Source organism: Formica exsecta, unplaced genomic scaffold (assembly GCF_003651465.1).
Source record: "Formica exsecta isolate Colony F162 unplaced genomic scaffold, ASM365146v1 scaffold47, whole genome shotgun sequence".
NCBI classification, from domain to species: domain Eukaryota; kingdom Metazoa; phylum Arthropoda; class Insecta; order Hymenoptera; family Formicidae; genus Formica; species Formica exsecta.
Genome location: NW_021851936.1, coordinates 131,228 through 151,555, shown reverse-complemented (window position 1 = coordinate 151,555; position 20,328 = coordinate 131,228). Strand labels below are relative to the sequence as shown.

The 20,328-nt window shown below is 36.3% G+C and overlaps 2 protein-coding genes across 3 annotated transcripts in view; one reads left to right on the top strand and one right to left on the bottom strand.

The window, feature by feature from the left end:
* The window catches only part of LOC115241156, a 50,075-nt gene that overhangs the window by 15,402 nt on the left and 14,345 nt on the right, over positions 1 to 20,328 (top strand). The window lies entirely within an intron of this gene.
* LOC115241155 (S phase cyclin A-associated protein in the endoplasmic reticulum) overlaps positions 1 to 20,328 on the bottom strand; it is a 41,386-nt gene that overhangs the window by 10,517 nt on the left and 10,541 nt on the right. Inside the window, 1 exon segment of the mRNA XM_029816763.1 lies at positions 12,978 to 13,141. Coding sequence (XP_029672623.1) covers positions 12,978 to 13,141 — 164 coding nt within the window.

Below are 20,328 nucleotides of genomic sequence, written 5' to 3'. Positions count from 1 at the left end.
TACACGACAACCCCCTGCCCCCCCCCCCCCCCCTCCCATGCCCCTTAACCTGAAACAACACGGGCGACAGTTGGGACGAGGGGGACCGCGTCTTCGAATGCAATAATTTTGGATGGGCGAATAGTCATCTCTTCTCCTACTCTCCACCCTCCCATCTCCCACCCCACCTCTTTCTCTCGCTCTCTCGCACCCTCTCTTCTGTCCCGCTTCCGTTTCACTCCACGCGGGATTACGTTCCGTGAAAGTCAGCGCGCGCCGTGAATAGTAGCATCGCTTAATCTTATAACCCGATGGGATAAGTCCTTCCGATCCGGGTGATTCTATTCACTCTCTCGCGCGACCCGAAACATTGAATCATACTTTCATAATCATGTAATTGAGGCGGTACGCTAGTCGATTTAGCCGAGACGAGGGGGGTGTCTCGTGTAAACCGCAGACCGGCCAATTTGGCGATGATATCTCCCGTAGCGAAAATGTCGAGGAGGATCGTCATTTATTGTCGTTTCCCGAATCTCAACATTAAATGTCTCCGTAATTGAATCTCAATCTTTGTTAAAAAAAAAATTATTCCCCGTGAAATTGTGAGTAAAGTATATATGACTTTATTACCTGCTCAAAATTGTGTTATACGCGGTTCTGAATGTTATAACGTTCGAAGCGAGAAAATTTGTTAACGCTTAGGTAAATGTTAGAACTTTGGAAACATGCTTTCGCTCTACACGCACAATTTATGATGCAAGCACACATAGTTGCAGTTACGAAATTAATCAAATTTCGGAGACAATTTCAATGTTTCAAAAATTTCATTAAATTTTTTAATATACAACAACAAAAAAAAGAGAACAGGCGTATAAAAACAACAATGTTTTACAACGTGAATATTATTTCACACAAGAGAATACAAATATATATTTCGAAACTAATAAGCTTTAAACAATTTCTTTAAACTGTCAAAATCTTGATCTTTATATCATAAATCACATTATAAGAGATGTCCCGTTTATGCTTGTATTCCCGCGATTAATATAAAGTAACATATACTCGTATTGTCTTAAAAATATGGTGTTAATTAATTCTCCAATTAGCGATTCAGTTAACGGGAAGTAATTTAGAGATAGCTATCTATGAATATTCCTCAATCTGTTATTCACCGACTATTGTACGCGACGAGAATATCGAGACGATTCGCGCCAACGAGGAAGATCCCGTGTCCCGATCTTCACGCACGTTCGCCTCGGGGAGGGGTGGGAGGAGGAAAGGAGAATGGGGGCGCGGCGCCCGTCAACCCGAGATTGCGATCTATCATTGAATGTTTGCGGGGGGGCTTCTCGAGGCACAAATATATCGAATTTATTTATTATCCCCTCGTTCCCCGTACGCGGCCACGTTCCGCGGCGGGAGATAGGGAGATGACTACTCTGCCGCTACCCCGGAGGCCGCCATTAGCTAACCATATGATTATTTCATAGCGAGCTCGCGAGGGTGCATATCTTTACGCTTCTGCGTTCCCCCTTTCCCCACTCCCCTGCTCCATCTTCTTCCAACGACCTAGCGGTGGCTTACGCGATTTGCGAGCGCTGCATCGCACGCGAGTGCACTTACGCGGGCGGGAAAAGGTACCTACGAGAGAAGGGTAATCGGATGGATGGATGGATGGATGGGTCGTAATTTGTGTGTCGTGTCCGGATTACGAGAGCGAGGAAATACGCCGTCTATCCGGTTTATGGCAACTCGTCAAGCTCGACCTCTGAACAACTCTGACGTTAAACATAAAAAAAAAAAAACGCGCACATTTCTGCAATATAAATAATTGTATAATACAGAAGAGCGAGAAGACAGAGACAATTTTAAAAAATATAACGCGGTCGCACTCTATCCGGAATCGTATTAAAAATATTTTCGGCGATATGGAAAATATTTGCGTAGCCAAAGTGCTACATACGTATTTAGAGAGTGATATTAGTACGCGCGAAATGCACGGGTGATAAAAAATACGGTGAGTCTGACAAACGAGGCAGAATAAAAATAAACGGAAACAATTTTTCTGTTAATCGAAACGTATCTGGCTGAAAATCGCCGCAACATATTTTTCGCGGCACGCGTATCATCCACGAGTAACACTCGAGAATTAATGTTGTAAATCAATCAAAATGTAATTTGCGACGTATGCATGGTTGGAAACGCAGGCACATTGTACGATGTACTAGGAAAAAGTTTGCGTAAAAAAGGATAAATCTATAATTGTAATATTTATTAGTCTAAATTGATAAAAAAACGATATAACAGGATGATAATCAGTTCTATAAATTGATTGTTATATATATTAATATAATTTACACAAATATTTATATATAGTTCGAACAAATAATTCTTTTTATACTCTATACACACTTTGACATATCTCTAAATTTAATGTAAACTGTACTTGAAAACGCAACAGAAAAGTATCACGTCCATCGTAAGAATAACAGAATTCAAGCTTTAATACAAGAATGTGCTCGTATTCCTCTTCGGACAAACGCGTCTGGCAGAAGTGCCATTTCGCTATTTCGACAATAGGCCATGTTTGCGCAACGAAATGGCAGAAGTGTGTAAATGACAGTCGCGTATCATTGAATCGGAAAAAAAGGGAAGAGCGAGCCACTCGGTCGCCAAACTTGGGTCGGCATTTCGAATCTCTATCATCGATCGTATACAAGAGAAAAAAATATATTTTATTCATTAATGTAAAAAATTAAAAAAAAAATAAACACGAGGCAGCGTGATTAAAAATATGGAAATAAAATTGTCTCTCTCAACAATGTATTATATTTCCCGACATATTATAATAACGATAGCACAAGGTTCTACGTTTTAAGAATAAACATAAGTCATTTTTTTTCTATACCATCGTGTCTAGAATGATGAAATTAGAAAGTGCAACATTTCTGTTTGAAAGAGCTCAACGAGTTTGTATTAAAAGCGAATAAAGGGACGCCGGCACGCGAAATAAAGTCTGAAACAAGGTCAAATGGTCTTCGTCGAATTGGTAATGTATTATAATCCCCGAGCTCTGACATCCAGCAACTCACAGGATATTGCTACTCCGGATTCGTTGATGCGTAATGCATTCACGCCGGGATTTCGGTAGCGCGGGGGACGAAGCGCATTACGGTACTCTATACGTATAGCCAGAGTCCTAGTACAGGGGGTGAGCGTAGGACGAAGGGTGCTAAACTCTATGCGACTTGGCCGAGCATAGCGACGGTGTCGAACGTATCGTAAATTCGCGCAAACGACGCGTGAACAAGTGCGAGTAAAATAAAAAAGAAGAAACAAAAATGTGAGAATTTCGATCAAAATAATTTGGTTCTCTATATATTTCAACGATCGCTGCGTAATTGTCACACAAACTACCGCGAAAATTAATCTAAAAATAAATAAGAGGAACAGAAAAGTAAAAAAAAAAAAAAATAGGGGTGAAATAAAATCAGTAAAATGTAATAAAGATGGAAAATATAATAAAGAAGAGAAATGAAATAATGCTGCATTGTTGCAAGAGACAAGTATTTTACTTTTACATCATTACAAGATTATCATTGCATTCATTTTTTATAGGACCAATTTTGATATTGATCAACTGTTTTTTAGAACGATATGATATTGACATCTGTATTTGATTCATGAAAAAAAAAATATAAATTTTATGACTGAAATTACCAAAAATGTCGCGCCGGCATCCATTATTAGCGGCAGCATGAAATCCCTGCATCGGTTTCCTGTAAACCTGAATTTTTTAATAACCGATTTTAAAAAAAAAAAAAAAAATAGGTGAAATAAAATCAGTAAAATGTAATAAAGATGGAAAATATAATAAAGAAGAGAAATGAAATAATGCTGCATTGTTGCAAGAGACAAGTATTTTACTTTTACATCATTACAAGATTATCATTGCATTCATTTTTTATAGGACCAATTTTGATATTGATCAACTGTTTTTTAGAACGATATGATATTGACATCTGTATTTGATTCATGAAAAAAAAAATATAAATTTTATGACTGAAATTACCAAAAATGTCGCGCCGGCATCCATTATTAGCGGCAGCATGAAATCCCTGCATCGGTTTCCTGTAAACCTGAATTTTTTAATAACCGATTTTAGCTCTGTTGACTGGAGACCATTTACCGATATTCAATATGTTATGAACACGCCAGTGGAAATGTATTCGTGTCGGCGAAATGCGCCGTTTGCGCGTGTTTATACGCGGAGTAGAATTTCTAAAAATAATTTATGTTTACCTACGGAAATCCAATATTTCCGAGGAAGAGATACGTACTCCGAGTACAAAATGGCAGGTCGCGCGTTCGCATCTAGTATATTTACATCAGGATATACACGCTGCTCTTACGCAAAAAGAATTTGAAATATCTTCAAAATAACCATTACACACACACTTCATCCATTCAGGAAATATATAATATCAATCTATTTGTACGCGCTAGAAAAAATGACAGAAATTGCTAGAGCGAGAAAACAAAAAGAGACACCTGTACTAGCGAAATTAATTAATATGATTAATTTTATTAACATAAATAAAGAATAAGTAAAAAATTTGCAGAATTTATTAGATACTTTTTTCGCGTCATTTCCGATAAATTTAACAAAGATTACGAGAAATTTTTAACTGGAGGGACATTCAACTGCAATAAAAATAAATACGCGTTGTCTCTTTCTACAGAAAAATCAAGATTTATCTTTTATATTTAAGGGCTTATTAATTTATTTTTTTTCGGTTCCAAATACTTCTCTATCAAATACAGAGCCTCACTAGAGCGTTACACTTCCGTACAATGTATTTCGTAAATGACAGAGTCAACACCGGATTTCTTCTGGCGTCGTTTAAAGCTAGCCCTACGCGGGGATGCGGAGGGGGAAAGGGCGAGTACGCGAAGGGATAATAGACAACGGTGAAGCTTGCCACTTAGCAGAATGGGAACAAGAACAGCCGCTCTCCGTGCCTATTTCTACTTGCGCCCCTGTCCCGCCTGATCAAATACTCGGCTTCAATCCCGCGGTTCCCATTACTATTGCCGCTCTTGTCATCGCTGTCGTTGACAGCACTATTACTGTTGAAGATCCCTTTCCTCCAGCTTTCTCGAAGCTGGAAGCTCGACGCACAATCTTAATTGCCCGCAAAAGTTAACAAAATCTTCTTTCAAACATCATTTCACCATTCATTATATTTTATCTTATTCTTTTATTTGCAACTTTTCTTACAAACAATAACAAGTCTCCTACTCTAAGAGATTAATTTATTTAATTTTTGTAATGTGTCGATATCGATAACGTTGGTACAAGCATCAACATAGCATTCAACACTGTTGAAGATCGGATTAAGAGACGCGCTCTTTAAAAATGAGTACGAGGCCTGTGCGGAAGGCTTCGGAAATGAATCACTGACCAACACCCGGCTGTGCCAGCTGATACTTTAAGTGCATCTGCTGTCTAATTTGACGCTGAATTGCCAAACTCGAGCGTTTACTTTAAATTTATGACGCAATGCGATACAAAACAGTTAGATTTCAAACGAACGTCCCGCCGGAGAACATACAGATTAAATATAAATCCCTAACATTGTTATAAATTGCAATTTCGTGATGTAAATAGAAAGCACGAAACGTGCCACAATTATGTGATGAATCGTTCGGTTTTTTTTCATAGCACAAATCCAATCTTGAAATACGAAGATAAATAAAACAATACGAAATGTAGTTATAAATGTCATATTTATTTTAGCAAGATTTGGAAGAAACTGAATTTATGCATCGCTTTTAAAATACATGCGTACAATCCCATTAAAAAAAAAAAAAAGAGAGAGCGTGTTTAATAACTGCATTAGCTGATAAAATCTGCAGAGAAAGAAAGAGAATGTTGTTCACTCCTCGTACATTGATAGAAACACGACATTGTAGAAAAAGCATGCACTTTAATTGTTATCATTGTTTCAAAATCATATATCCGTGTGCTTTCAAAATAAAACGGCGCATGCATTATGCAATCAATCCGATAATTAATAACAATTGGAAAATGAGAAGGACTTATCGCTTACGCGCGTGTAACGTTTACAAGATAAAATACAATGTCATCATAATTAATTCGACCTCGCATTGTCGGTAATAATTTAACTCATTATTTATGCGCGCGAACGATACCATCTGCCATTCGCGGATTTAATATTTAGTCGGCTATTTGCATGTCTGAATTTCAATATGAAAAGAAGTTAATTAAACAGGAACCGCGCACACACGAAATCTGTGTTTATTAACTGAATATTATACGTATTTTTGAGAAAGATGGTTTTCTCGCGTTTTCTTTTTTTTTTTTTTCTTTGTATTGAAATAAACATTAAAAATTTTTACCGAAGAAGAGTGTAATCTCTTGCTCTGCTAGTACGAAAAATGTATAAAAATTAAATCAAACTTGCCACAAAGCAGTTAAATTATATAATTTCGACGGATATGCACCCATGGAGAATTTAAGACTATCAAGAACGCACCTTTTTTAACTACAGATAAATTTTGAAAAGCTCTTACCTTAGTCTTATTATGGATTATGATTTAGAAGATTATCATTTATTGCGCCTTTCCAGTAAGCTTCAAATTAAAATTCTACGTAGATAGATAAAGTTTACTTAAAATTGAATAAAAATAAAAAATGTAAGCATCCATTTTCATTGGTGGAGATTAATTTACGAAAAATCATTCTCTTTATCCCCTCGCGGTCGCTTAATTCAAATTTTTCCGTATCTATGCTTGTGGGAGGAAATTCTCTCTTCCTTTTTCTCATTTTGAAATCTCCGATACAATTTCCAAGTTTGTACACGTAATTTTCCCAACACCCTGTGCACGCGCGAACGCATCAACCGATCCGCGGTGTATCGACCAAATCCTGCGAGCAACACGTAGAAAAAAAGAAGACAACAAAAGTACGAAGAATAGCAAACGACTGGGCGTGTACGCGTAGGTCGCCGATAACTCGGTACAGAGAGAGAAAGAGAAAGAGAGAGAGAAAGAGATAAAGGGACAGAGGGATGAGTCGAGGCCTTTCGAAAGAGGGTTGAGAGGACGCGGGGATGCGTACCGGCCGAGGGTGAATTTGGACGAGGAGAAACAGAGAGGAAGCGAGGAGGTGGGAACGAGACGGGTGAGGAAGGGGAAAGGGAGGAGGAGGAGGAGGAGAACAGTCCATTAGCAGATTACGTACCCAGCCCGCCTCGCTCATTCACCCCCGCGATGTTTTTTCTTCATCTCCCCCTTTCTTCCACGACCGCCGATGATCTTGCCGGCTACACACCGACCCCTCGCCTTCCAACCCGTCTCACCCTCCTCTTTCGCCCTCGCGTTTTTAGACGCACTTACCCACGCCGCTTCACCGATGAACGTGACAGGTGTGCGACACGTCGCTGCGATACGCTGGACTTTGTTTAAAATGGAAGCGGTTTTGTCGTCAGCGAAATCACAGTTTAAAATTCTTCTCTTTACGCAACTTTACCCCGCAACGAGAAAACGGAAATATAATCTGACTGCGGTCCAGAAAACGTCTCTACACACTATACGTAGTAGTGTTTGCGTATGCTATGGGTAGTTTTCTACAATTTTACTCAATCAAATAAATATGTAGTGGATGCGCTTGAATCAATCATGCAATTACAATTTTATCCGCGCGCAGATTTGTTTATTCATGATTAAAGTCGCAAAAGAAAAAAAAAATATCTAAAGCAAATTATTGCATATCGCAGAATAGGATCTTAAATGATCGCGAAATTGATTAAATGTTTAGCGAAAAATTATTTAGAAAAATGTATTATACTTTAGAGATGTATTATGTTTGTATGCATATTCTTTTCTTTGATAAGCTATAAAAATCGTTTAATATGCTTTTGCTCTCCCTCTTCTTCCTCTCTTTCTCGTTACATTGAAGACTTTCGATCGCAATTTCTTGAGTAACTGTATACCAGACTCCGAACCATCTCCTTATACGAGTACAGTAAACAGAAGTCGTCGTGCTGCAGCAGTCAACATTTACCACTATTTTCTTCTCGCGATAAAGGTTCGAATCTATTTGCATGAAATCGATAAGGAGGTGAGAGCATGAAGAGAGCGAGGGGAGAGACGTTCGAGAAAGAAATCCGAAAATGCCCACTGGGAGATGTCGTTACTCGAGAGCCTTTGGCGCGGCAGAAAAGGGAGGAGAGGGGGACGGGGTGGATGCTCTTTAGAACGGCGAAACTAAATTATCAGATCAAACAGCAGCGCCGTTATATTAATAAAATAGATTTCGTCCGCCGCTCTCTCTCTTCAAAGGGGAAGAGCCCGTCGTTTCGCGTCTAACCTCGTTTCGCGCAACTCCCGATTTAATCAGGTTGCACGACTAAAACGTAGCCTTTTCATTTTCGTAATAAACCCTACCTATACCTCCGCGCGAGCCGTGCGAGACGAGCGTGCGGAGGTAGACGGAGGAGAAGAAGCCGCTGGGAACCTTATTACGTTAAGTAAATGCACGAGCCGCCGTTCGCCTCTAGGAGCTGCGTATTAATTAATGCGTCAGTTTGATGTAACCGTTGCTTGACGATTACGTAGCAAATTACTTTTGCGATAGTACTTCGCGATCACGTCGCTTGCCTGGTACGGGAGCCATCCTTGTACAATCCGTTACGAATCACTGGAATAGCGATCAATTTTTTTTTTCCCGGGGAGTCATAACGACGATTTCCGGTTTGACTTGGCCGAGAATTATTTTACCTTTTAACGGAACTGCTGACTTTTCTGAATCGACCTTCCAATCAAAGCTAGAGATGTTCTAAGATATCCTCTCTATAGTTTACTATCTTTGTGTACTGTATTAACTTTTACAAGAAATTACTTCTTTAATAAAATTATCTAATATTTTGTCAATATTTTATGTAATATATATGTGCGATAAAAGATCAGAAATTTATGATTCAAATAATTATTTTAAATTTCTAGAAAGTTGACATGCGAAAAATTGATTGAAGCATTTTTAGAAATTTTCAGTATCAGAAAATTGTTGAACATATACGATCTTGTAATAGAAACCTGGCATAAATTTACAACATTTGTTTTTCCAAACTACCATTGCTTGGAGGATTATGCGATAGGCTTAAAAGCGTCAGTCTGAGAGGAAGGGCGTCATTTCTGTACGCGCGCGCGCGATTAAGACGTAGTCCTTTAATTCATTATAACAATAGACGGAGAGCACGAGAGAAGCGGGAAGCCGCGGGCGCGCACTGAGGAAAATTTAGACTCGTGGACGTCGACAAGCTGATCGAAAGCCCCATTTAATCCCGGAGCCGCGAAGAGAAACAAAAAGCGAGATCGCATCGAGTTCCGCCTACATCCGTTTCAATTAACCAGAGCAAACTGTGATTTATCTCGGGCGCGCGAAGCAAGACACGAGTACTTTAAGAGGCATAACGATTTAAATTGACACATTTCTTCGGTCTCTCGTATCGCGTCTCACTCTCGTCCACGATGTCAATCCTATTACTGAGCGATTCAAAACATCCAGCTGTTTTCTTCGACACGTCAAAATTGTCGCAGATTCAAAATCTTCGCGGCATAATATCTGATTATCGATATATACCATATCTGTACATTTAAAAATTAAAGGATGAGACTTAAGGATAATTAACGTTAAAAAAATAATGAAGTGAAAAGATATCATAGTTTAACGTATAATTTATCTCATTCAATGTCTTATTAAATCGTATAAATTCGATCAAACGTACATTATTCACGAATATTGATAATAATCGAAAAATTTAATTAGTACATTAATTATGAAAATGATAAATTACTAATTATTCGCGCGATCGATCTCTTTTCACGTAGACCTTACACGAGGCAAACCCCTCTCCCATCTCCATCGTGATTAGAGTAAGAGTGTTTGTGGATTTAATTTTTCTACGGTATTCTCTCTCTAGCAATTACGTCAATGGTTGCCACTCAAGTCCCAATCGTCGACGTCTTCGAGAGTTTTCGATTACGGGAAAAGAGGCCAAGTCACATCGCTTTGTGGCCACACTTTTAATCCTCATCTAGTTATTCTCAATAATAGTTTCTCATGCATAAATGTTCGAGCATGTAAATGTATTTTTACATATTAAATATACTATGGAGTCTATTTTACATAAATAAATATTAATAAATATCCCGTGACTACATGTAATATGAAATCCATTTTCTGTATATTCATTTTAATAATTTAAAATAACGATAAGATTCTCTGGGGTTCCCCTTGCGAATTTGTAAGTGAATTCAAAATAGATAAATTATGTCAAAAAAATGGACGAGGGGAAGTGCTCTTTCTAGGTATTTATCTTTTTTTCGGAGACGTTTCAAGAAGAGAAAATATCGTTCTTGTAAAAATGCAAATAATTTAATGCACATGTTCTCGTATTCAGGTACATGTATGAAGAAAACGACAGTAGGACGCGATTCTCTCGACAGGTCACGGAGTTTATGGCGAAAAGCTCATTTATCTTTGGCATTGTCGGTATTAAAAAAAAGGAGGGAATCGAGGGAAATGATCCCTGGGAGAGCTGCCGCCACTGGCACCTCTCTACTCAGAGAGATCGCGCAGAGATACTAACGGATAAAAGTTGATAGGCAAACATACGCGCTTTTTATCTCTTTATCTTTATACCGCGCATCTGTTGCTTTATGAAGCCATTCATACGCCATCAGAAAGTTTAAGAGATATCTACTTCGTATATCGCCGATAAAATCTAATGATAATTATATTTTCCATGTTGTTACATTTCTGAATTTATATCTTCAAACGGAATATCTATTCAGTTTTATTACTAACGCGTGAGAAAAAATCATCATCTATCCTGTGAGAGTAATAAAATGCAAAATTTTGTGCAATACCAAAAAATTCTCTGAAGTCTATATAAATAATATATAAATAATAAAGAATTAAAAATTGTGCATGAGTTAATAAATAAAAAATATTTAAAATTCTGAACTTAGAATTATTATTATTAATCATAATTGTCTTACTGTAGATAAAACAATATTTTTCTTTAAATCATTTTCTAAATTTGCTCTAACGTTACCCTTCTAATCATATTATATAACTGTACTTTAATAATGTTCCTACTCCTTCGCCGGAGAGATGAAACGTCTGTGACAAGATTTCCCTCCCCGGAAGAGAGACACGTGTGCGTGGAGAAAAGGGACAAGCGCCGCGAGAAAAGGAGGGAAACCGAGTTCGATGCGCGCAAAGGGGTTAAGGCGACGTTTTGGGGGGTCTTCGCGGAGGAAGTTGACCCAGGTGCGAACCGTCAACCTCCGAACGCGAAGATCACGGATCCCGCGCGATGCAACGAAAACAGTTTGCGTCTTGTCACTTCGCGTGACTCGCGTATTAAGTTCAGCTCTGACGCGCGGTTATATTTTCAGACAGGGTGGTCCTAGTATGTACCTCAAAGCACCTACTCGAATATTCCTTCGCCCGTTCAAAGGCGCCGTCCTAGAGACGATGGTATGTTTGCGCAACAAATGACTCGACTAGATCAAAAGACGTGGATTTTCGACAAAAGCCGCGCACGGGCGAGTGCATAAGAATTATACGAAAGCGAATGTCAGGCGCTAATAGCTTTGGCGACAGGAACGCAAAGAGAGATCAAACGCTGATTAATAAAGAGAAACGTTGTAGAAAAAGGAAAGTAGTTTCAAACTATAATAAAATTGAACTTTTTACATGTTTCTTTTTTATATTTTGATTAACGTGAAATCTTGTCGCTTTCGTGTTATTTCTTCTTACAAGTTCTCTGCATTGTCGTTCCAGTAATCCGCTTTTTATCAAAAAGTACCATCTCAGCGGCTCTAGTCCTTTTATTGAGGAACTTCACAAAAAATAGAAAAAAAATACGGGGGAAAGATACGTAAAGACACGTTACAGAAGTTACGATTTCATTGTAGATGATTGCCCGCAATTACGTAGAGCGTTCGTATGGTCCGGGAAAAAGTGGAACGTTGCTAATTATGCTCCGATTACCCTAATCAGCGAAATAATGCTTCGGTCGCCTGTAAAGATTAATTTTAATAGCCCGCCATTTGTAACTAATAATCGAACATCCTACGATATTGCTCTATCCTTATTCGGTGATACAAAAAGTATCGGCATCACCTTTTTAAGTCGTGGAAAAGATACGCAACTAATAATAAATAATTCTTCACTTAAGTGTCAAAGCTGTTTGTCTTCATAAATTTTATACAAGATATCGTGGGGGGGGGGGCGTAAATTTATGGAATCGTTAACGATAATCGCATTTGATTTGCCATTTCCCCGAGCATCGCACTAAAACGGTCAACTGTCAATTAAATATGTAATATTATATTTGTGCTAACATGAACGTCGATATGTCTCTCGTCACAATACAGTATTTTTAATTAAAAATAATTTCAATTTAACGTGCGCTCTATTTTTTAAAACAAATTTTAATTATAATTAGCTTTAGCTTTTATTGAAATTATTGTATCGTTCATTCCCGATATTTGATAACGATAATTCAAATTGACATTATTTTATTATTTAACATAAATCTACGCATTTCCTACCAACTTTTGAAGTGTATCGCGAAAGGATTATTACTCAGAATCGGATAAAAATTATAAAGAGATTTTTTTTTTCTGTAAAATTTTGACGCGACGGATTTTTAAAATCAATATATCAGGAAAAACGAATGAAATATATTAAAAATTACTTGGATCTTTGCATAAGACGAGGTAAACGTAATTCTTCCGCGACATTCAGAGTGTCGCCCGTTTCGAATATATATGTCAATAAAAATATTTTTATCATTTAAAAGAGGGTTGGCTTCTTATATGATGCGATGTCAATATCGAAGCTTCAGGATCGCGTAATACGAGACTGCGCTCATAAATTGAACATTTGAAGGACTTACCCGGCAATATCTTGAACGCGAGTCTGCAAGACCGTTTTCTCAAAGAGCTCTTCAGGGATCAGGCTGCACAGCAATTGCGTCGCGCTGGCGGCTACCATTCCATTTCCGGTTGAATTGGCGGATACGTCCTGGGTCTGCGTGTGGTCGTCGAGACTAGTCAAAGTCTGTGAGGGGAGAAACGTAATGATTACAACAAAAGATGTAATAGATATTTTTATAAAATGTAGGAGATAGTGTTGCGTTTGCGAATGTGCTCTTTGAAAGATGCATAATTCCAATTTTTCTTAAAACAAACGCGTCAGAATTATTAACGTTTAATTAAAATACAAGAATATTTGCGATTAGAGAAATGTGTGTACTCGTTTTTTTTTTTTTTTTGTTCAGTTAATAGCGCGAAAAAATTGCGGCGTCTGTAAGAATGGAGCGAGAAATGTGAGAACTGGAATCCATTAGATTTTAGTGTACAATTACATATCGCAATTAAAAATGACAAAAGGTATATCGGAATGCAAGAAAAGAAAAGAAGAAAGATTGTCATTCCGATGAAATAATACTTCTCTCTGGATGTAATAGATGTGAAAGGAATAGACAAAGAGAAAGAGAGAGAGTCATTAATATTAAAATCATTAAAACGAAAATACGCGCGTGTTGTATATTTCGCCAAAAAACACTCGCTGAGAAATTAAAGAGCCGGTAAATTTTTGATATCGGATAATTAAAGAAATTTCAGGTATGTTTTCGCTTTTACTAGGAGACGTATCGCTCGCGTTACATCGGTCGGCTGGTTACTTAGCGTCCGATTCTGGTCGATCAACCAGACGCTAGACACACATACACACGCCGGATTCCTGATCCGTTGAGTCATTGTTACAGACCCGTTAGACCGCGAGCGGACAACGCACGCATACGTACGGGCATTTAGAACGCTAAATTAGTGGTAACGAGTCACAAAGGGTCCCGATAAGAATCCTGGAGACAGGGAATATGGGTCCTAAACGGTTTAGCCTCGGCTTCGATAAGTCGTTCGAGGAATCCTATCGAAAAGTCGTATACTACACGTTTGTTCACTTTTATTTGGCTTCTGGCCGCCATGATCCACTCGCTTGAATATATCGTAACGAAAATTACGCTTAAATTGTAGTGAACGAACGCGAAAGCGATTTTGCAACATTCTGCAACAATCGATTCTGAATTCGAATCAGATCTCTTAAAAATTTTATCCAAGTTTTTTAAACAATCCCGAATTTTTTTTTTATAATATTTAATATCGCTAATTAATATATACGTTATAAAATTTATATTCTTTCTGGAAAGAACATCTTTTTTTTTCTACTCTACTTTTTTTTAAATTACATATTTGGATCACGTGAAAAATGTGTACGATGTATGTCCCCGTACACGTCTATTATTAATTTCTAAAAATTATTATTAGTTTTTAAAGAGATATCGTGGCGCATTCACAGAAAACTCTAGGACGCATAATCTTTTAAGAACTATTGTTGCGCCGGACGAGCGTCTTGGATGGAAGAGATAATGTTACGAACCGGCCTGCTCATAAGAGAGGTAGCGAAATAATCTCCAACGAAACATTAAAAAGTGGTTTGACCACTATCTTGACAAATTCAATCCCATCCGTATCGAGAAGAAAAAAAAGCCACGACATTCTCTCTGATACGGAACGAACGAAAACAAGACGCCAACAAGACGTTGAAATTTCGAGGAACGCATATATCGAGTACGTGCGATCGTAAACAGGAGATGCTTTTATGTTAATCCAGTTCTTTCCAAACGTTGAAAAGTCAACGAGACGATCTTAGAGAATTCTACAACGAGAAGTCTACGAGACATCGATAATACAGTTTGAACTCTACGACTTTATGATTAATTTATAAAGTGCATATAGTTTGTAAATTTTACATTCGAAATTTTTTGTTTGCGAAGTTGACAAAAGCAATTAAAAGTATATTTATTATTGATAATGAAAGATAAATTATAAAATTTATATTCATATTATATTCATTATAATATAAATTTTTCCTCGGCGAAAATATTTAAACATTAAATGTTTTAATTTAAAAGTATGCACGACATTAAAAATAAAGAATCTATGGCAAATAGGTTGTACCGTGCATATTTTTTACGCGTATATGTTTAATTCTCTGTGATTAATATTAAACAAAAAGACAATATTGTCTACTATGAATCGCTACATCTCCTTTATATTTCAATCTATACATTGCTCGCGGACTTTAATTCGTTTGACAACTTCTTTCCCTTTTTTTACGGTCAGCAAATACAATTTGTAGTCATCCAAATCTTTCTTCTGCGTCTATCAATGCAAATGCAGTCACGCATACACGTATGAATCCTCAAACGAAAGGGAGACGGCCTTAGAAGACAAATGATTTCAAGCAATTTACGTGGAATTGTAAATTTGTTTGGTCGACGGACCAGTGATTGGGAAACATTCGCGGGAAGGGTGGGGAGAGAAAGGGGGAAATGGACGAACTCCCTTCGAATAATTCGTCTTTTTGCGTAATGGTCCAAACTATCCAAATTTTTTCGATCAGCAAGATAAGAAAGATGCATTAAAATAATTCATCTCGATTTTCTTAAACATTTTGAACTCGATTAAAAACGCGGCTCTTGGTCCGTGATACGCATCGCGATTCATTACAAAAGAAATAAATAGCGCTACGAAATGCTATTGAAATAATAGACGTTACATTTACGGATCATCTTTTCTATTTTTTAATTGGATGTACGCCGATTACCTTCTCGTCGAACTCGACGCAGCGGTCCCATCGATTTAAAGCGTATTAAAACGCTCGTATATCGGGAGAGAGACACGGCAGTTATAAAGATAAAGACGAGAATTTTGCGCGTCTAATCCCGCTTATCGCTGAATTTTTTATTTGACGAGAATCTTTATCTCCGCGGCTCTTTTTACGACGCGACGTCTTTTTTTCTGGCCCATTTAGTAACGAGGTGACTCCCTTGTTTCTATTTTCTCGACAATCCCCGTATCGCATACGGAGACGAACCTGACCAATAATACCGGATAGTCTAAACGGAGCTGCGTCATTATATATATATATACGAACAGCAATAAAGGCAAAATGCCTGTATAAAACAAGTGAATTCGCTTCCAATATTTGCTTCAACTGTACGAAATTTGATGGTTATTATAAGTCGGACATGTGTCTCTTGACTATATTGTATTAGTCTGAACGGAATAAAAACGAATAATGAAAGAATAATAATTCCCGCGAAAACGAGATATAAATACCACAGAATCTTGTCTTTACTAATTGTTTTCAAGTATATGTCAATGCGATTAAAAAGTAAACTAAAGATAAAAGATATTATTACTTGATTTTTCTTACATAATATTATATAATTACATAATATTATATAAATATATAAAGTCTCTGAAAACAAATATTTCTTCTGGTTTTTTTTTTTCAACTATTGTAAGAAAATTTTTCTTTATCAGAGAATTCAAGCGTTAAAGTATCATCCATCATAAAGAAATACCAAAACCGATATAAGGGATTATAAAAGTTTAGCGAATCAAAAAATAGAATACTTTTTAACATCGTATAAAATTTGTATTTATATGATGTTAAAAGTATCTTATTTTTCGATTAGATTCTTATATAATCCCATAAATCTTCTCAATCGATATATTGCAATTTCTCTGCAATTAAACACTGTTCTTCATTAGAGTTGCTAAACTTGGTTCGTTTAATTAATTTACTTACTTATCAAAAGTCCATAGTTTGCGCATTTCGTGCATTTATACGCTAAATCAATTTATATCGAGAGTTCTTGAAGTTCGACAATAAGAAAGTATCTTTTTATAGGATAATATTACGTTTGCAAATTTATAAATCTGCTTCATTTTTATTTCTAACTTTTTCATCATGATTCTTGCTATGTTTCCGTAGTTTTCAACAGATATGCCGTGCCTTAATCTTTCAAATATCAATTTCCGTTTGCTTTGGAAAACGACTATTTGTTCACAAAAACATTTGAAACGATATAATCAAAACCGTGAAACAATCTGACGAAAAACTGTAATCTCTAATAGATATTCCTCGTATAAATTTTCGTTTTAAACTTTCAATTAGAGCCCACAAAAATAAAGCGTCGGTAGCTTTTCCTTGTGTAAAATCTCGCCCGCGTTCACCGCGATTGTATCGAAGGAGGACGAAGGGCGGTAGCTCTGGAAAATTGCAGCGCGCATTTCGGATTCTAGGACGTGCGAAGAGGTTGTTGAAAAAGCGCCGATAGAAGGAGAGGAGACGAGACAAAAGATTAGGCCCGGTCCTCGAAACCCGGGCTTGATGGAAGTGGAAACAGATATATATATATATACGAACAGCAATAAAGGCAAAATGCCTGTATAAAACAAGTGAATTCGCTTCCAATATTTGCTTCAACTGTACGAAATTTGATAGTTATTATAAGTCGGACATTTGTCTCTTGACTATATTGTATTAGTCTGAACGGAATAAAAACGAATAATGAAAGAATAATAATTCCCGCGAAAACGAGATATAAATACCACAGAATCTTGTCTTTACTAATTGTTTTCAAGTATATGTCAATGCGATTAAAAAGTAAACTAAAGATAAAAGATATTATTACTTGATTTTTCTTACCCGGTCCTCGAAACCCGGGCTTGATGGAAGTGGAAACAGGAGTACCCCATGCGTATTCTCTCTCTCTCTCTCTTTCTTTCTCTCTTTTTCTCTTCGCGCGGACGGACTTTCCTTTCACCGTATAACTCGGCTCCATCCGCGCGCGTCACGTTTGTGCGTGCGTGCACGCGTATCTGTATGTGGGTGACGTCACTAAAAGCTCTCTCGCCCGCCGCTTAAACATACGATGCGTTTGAAAGCGTAAATCTCGTCGCACGTCGATGATTTCGAAGAGACATGCGTAAAAATCAGACGCAAAATATAAGATAGTCTTACTAGAAATTCGAAAATGACGAATGCGAGTGGCGTAAAATATCTCTTTATGCATCAATAAATTCTATTATTCTTGTATTCCTTTCTTGTATCGCTATAGAATAAAGATATATGCACTTGTTCAATATATGAGCATTTTACCGTATATACAACGAAATTATTTATTCAAAATGCATGACCAGAAGTGTAAAAACGATCCAGTCGCATTAATCATATTTGTTGTTTTTTTAACTAATTGCATAAAGCATTCGTTATTTGTTATTGATACCGTATGGTATGTAAAATGACAACGCGTGTAAATCGAATTAAACCAAACTCTTTTGTTTTGCTAACTGAGTACCAAAAATCATGATGAAATATTTGTAACTAATTGAACCGCGAATCCAATAAAGATAATTAATAAAATAAACAGGAAATATCGAAAAGAGCAACATATCTTTTTTTAATTTATATTATTTCAATAGTAAAAAATTTAAAGTGTAAAGTGTGATTAAAAAAAACTAGAATTAAAAAAATTATATAATAAAAGTTAGACATCTCTCTCTCTCCTCTCTCCGTGTACATTAATAAATATTATCTAATCTGTGAATTAATTTATTGAAACTGTTAGTATTTTCAACAATGCAAGCAGCATCATTGCAATTGTCTGTAAACAGTACATAAATATATTCATCACTAATATATAAACACACATTGTTTGAATACTATAATTATTATTGCAGATAGGATTCACGTTTGTATCTTCCCCTTTATTTCAAGCCTTCGACTCCGAAATTAGTATATATCGTTCTTTATTTACCTCGCACATCTTATACGGCTAAGCAATGCGTGTCTACCACACGACTCTCGAAACGGGTCTAAAGGCAACCGCAGTGTAAAATCGTGAATCCCGAAGAGTCTTAATCCTTATTTTGACAAGTTGGACAGAATAGACAGGATGACAGGGGCACGTCGTCTTTACCAACGTTGTCCCTCTGCCACAATGTCGAAACGAGATAAAAAGAAAAAAAAAGACACAAAACAAGCTGTAATCTGCATGCCTATCTATCACACTAACTCACTTTAGACGGCGATACGTTTATGCGCGTTCGACAAATATCATTGTATAGCTTGCCTCGCGTTCCGAAACTTTAATAAAGGAGATTTTTTTACGCCTATGATAGCAGGTTTTAAGAATTAAAACGCTTTACGTAAAAATAGTGACGTTTTTCTAAAGATTTGTTTACATTGGTTTACATTCAGATTAGATCAAAAAAATATCAACTTATGTTTTTAGAATGATACCTTTATCTTTTTAATTAATAGTAAAAAAATGCAAACCTTGAAGAATAAAAACTCGAGGAGAACCATATTTATTCAAAAGAATTGTTTTTAGTCGCGCAAAAAGTAACGATCAAAAGTCCGGTGTTATCATTATTGTAATTATAATAATAACCTCGAATAATTTCACATTTCAAAACCCAAGATTACTGTGTAGCTATTCTATTAAAGTGAGAAATTAAATGCAAGATAAAAGATATTTATTTATCTGATTACTTCTGAAACTTAATTTGAGAACATTTCTAGATTTATAATTATAATTATAAAGTTTATCAATGCTTCGATATTGATGGGAAGTAAAAGACAAGAATTGTTATCGCGATATTCGGACATAGTCATGCAATACAGAATTGCAATCAAAATCGCGGATGTTGATTCAATTATAAAAACCAATCTTTTTGCTAGAATTTTTTTAAAAGATTACCTGAATATCAATTTTGTTGCCAGAGCATTGTTAAAATTGTTTCGAGTAAAACATTTTGGGAAATAACACACCAGTGCAGCCAACCGAATTATAATGAGATTCCTATTTGAAATAGTTGAGTCATTTCTTCTCAGGTGGCAGCACTTATTGGATAAAGGTGTTGATTTAAATTTTATATATCGAATTTTAAAATATATGTATATATAAAATTATATATAATTGTGTGTGTATTTTTAAGCTTGTTTTATAACGCGAGATAAAAAGTTCTAACGGCAAAAATTTTTGTATTGAAAAAAGCTTAGTAAAGAATTCTGTTTATTTACTTCAATTTGAGCAGAACTGAGAAATATGATTGAAAAATGGTGAGAAAAAATATTTCAATTTATCAATTTTCAACAATTTTAGCGATATTTGGAGGATATATTCGAACGAATACGATACACAAAGATATTGAATATTAAATTAACTTCAATTTTTTTTAAATGTTATATTAATACGATGTTATCACCTCTATTTAGTTTTTTCAATCATAATGCACATTTCCTCAATAAATAAATAAAATTGAAAAGTTAAATATACGTTTACAGAAGCATACTTTATCCGTTAATTATATATATATATATATATA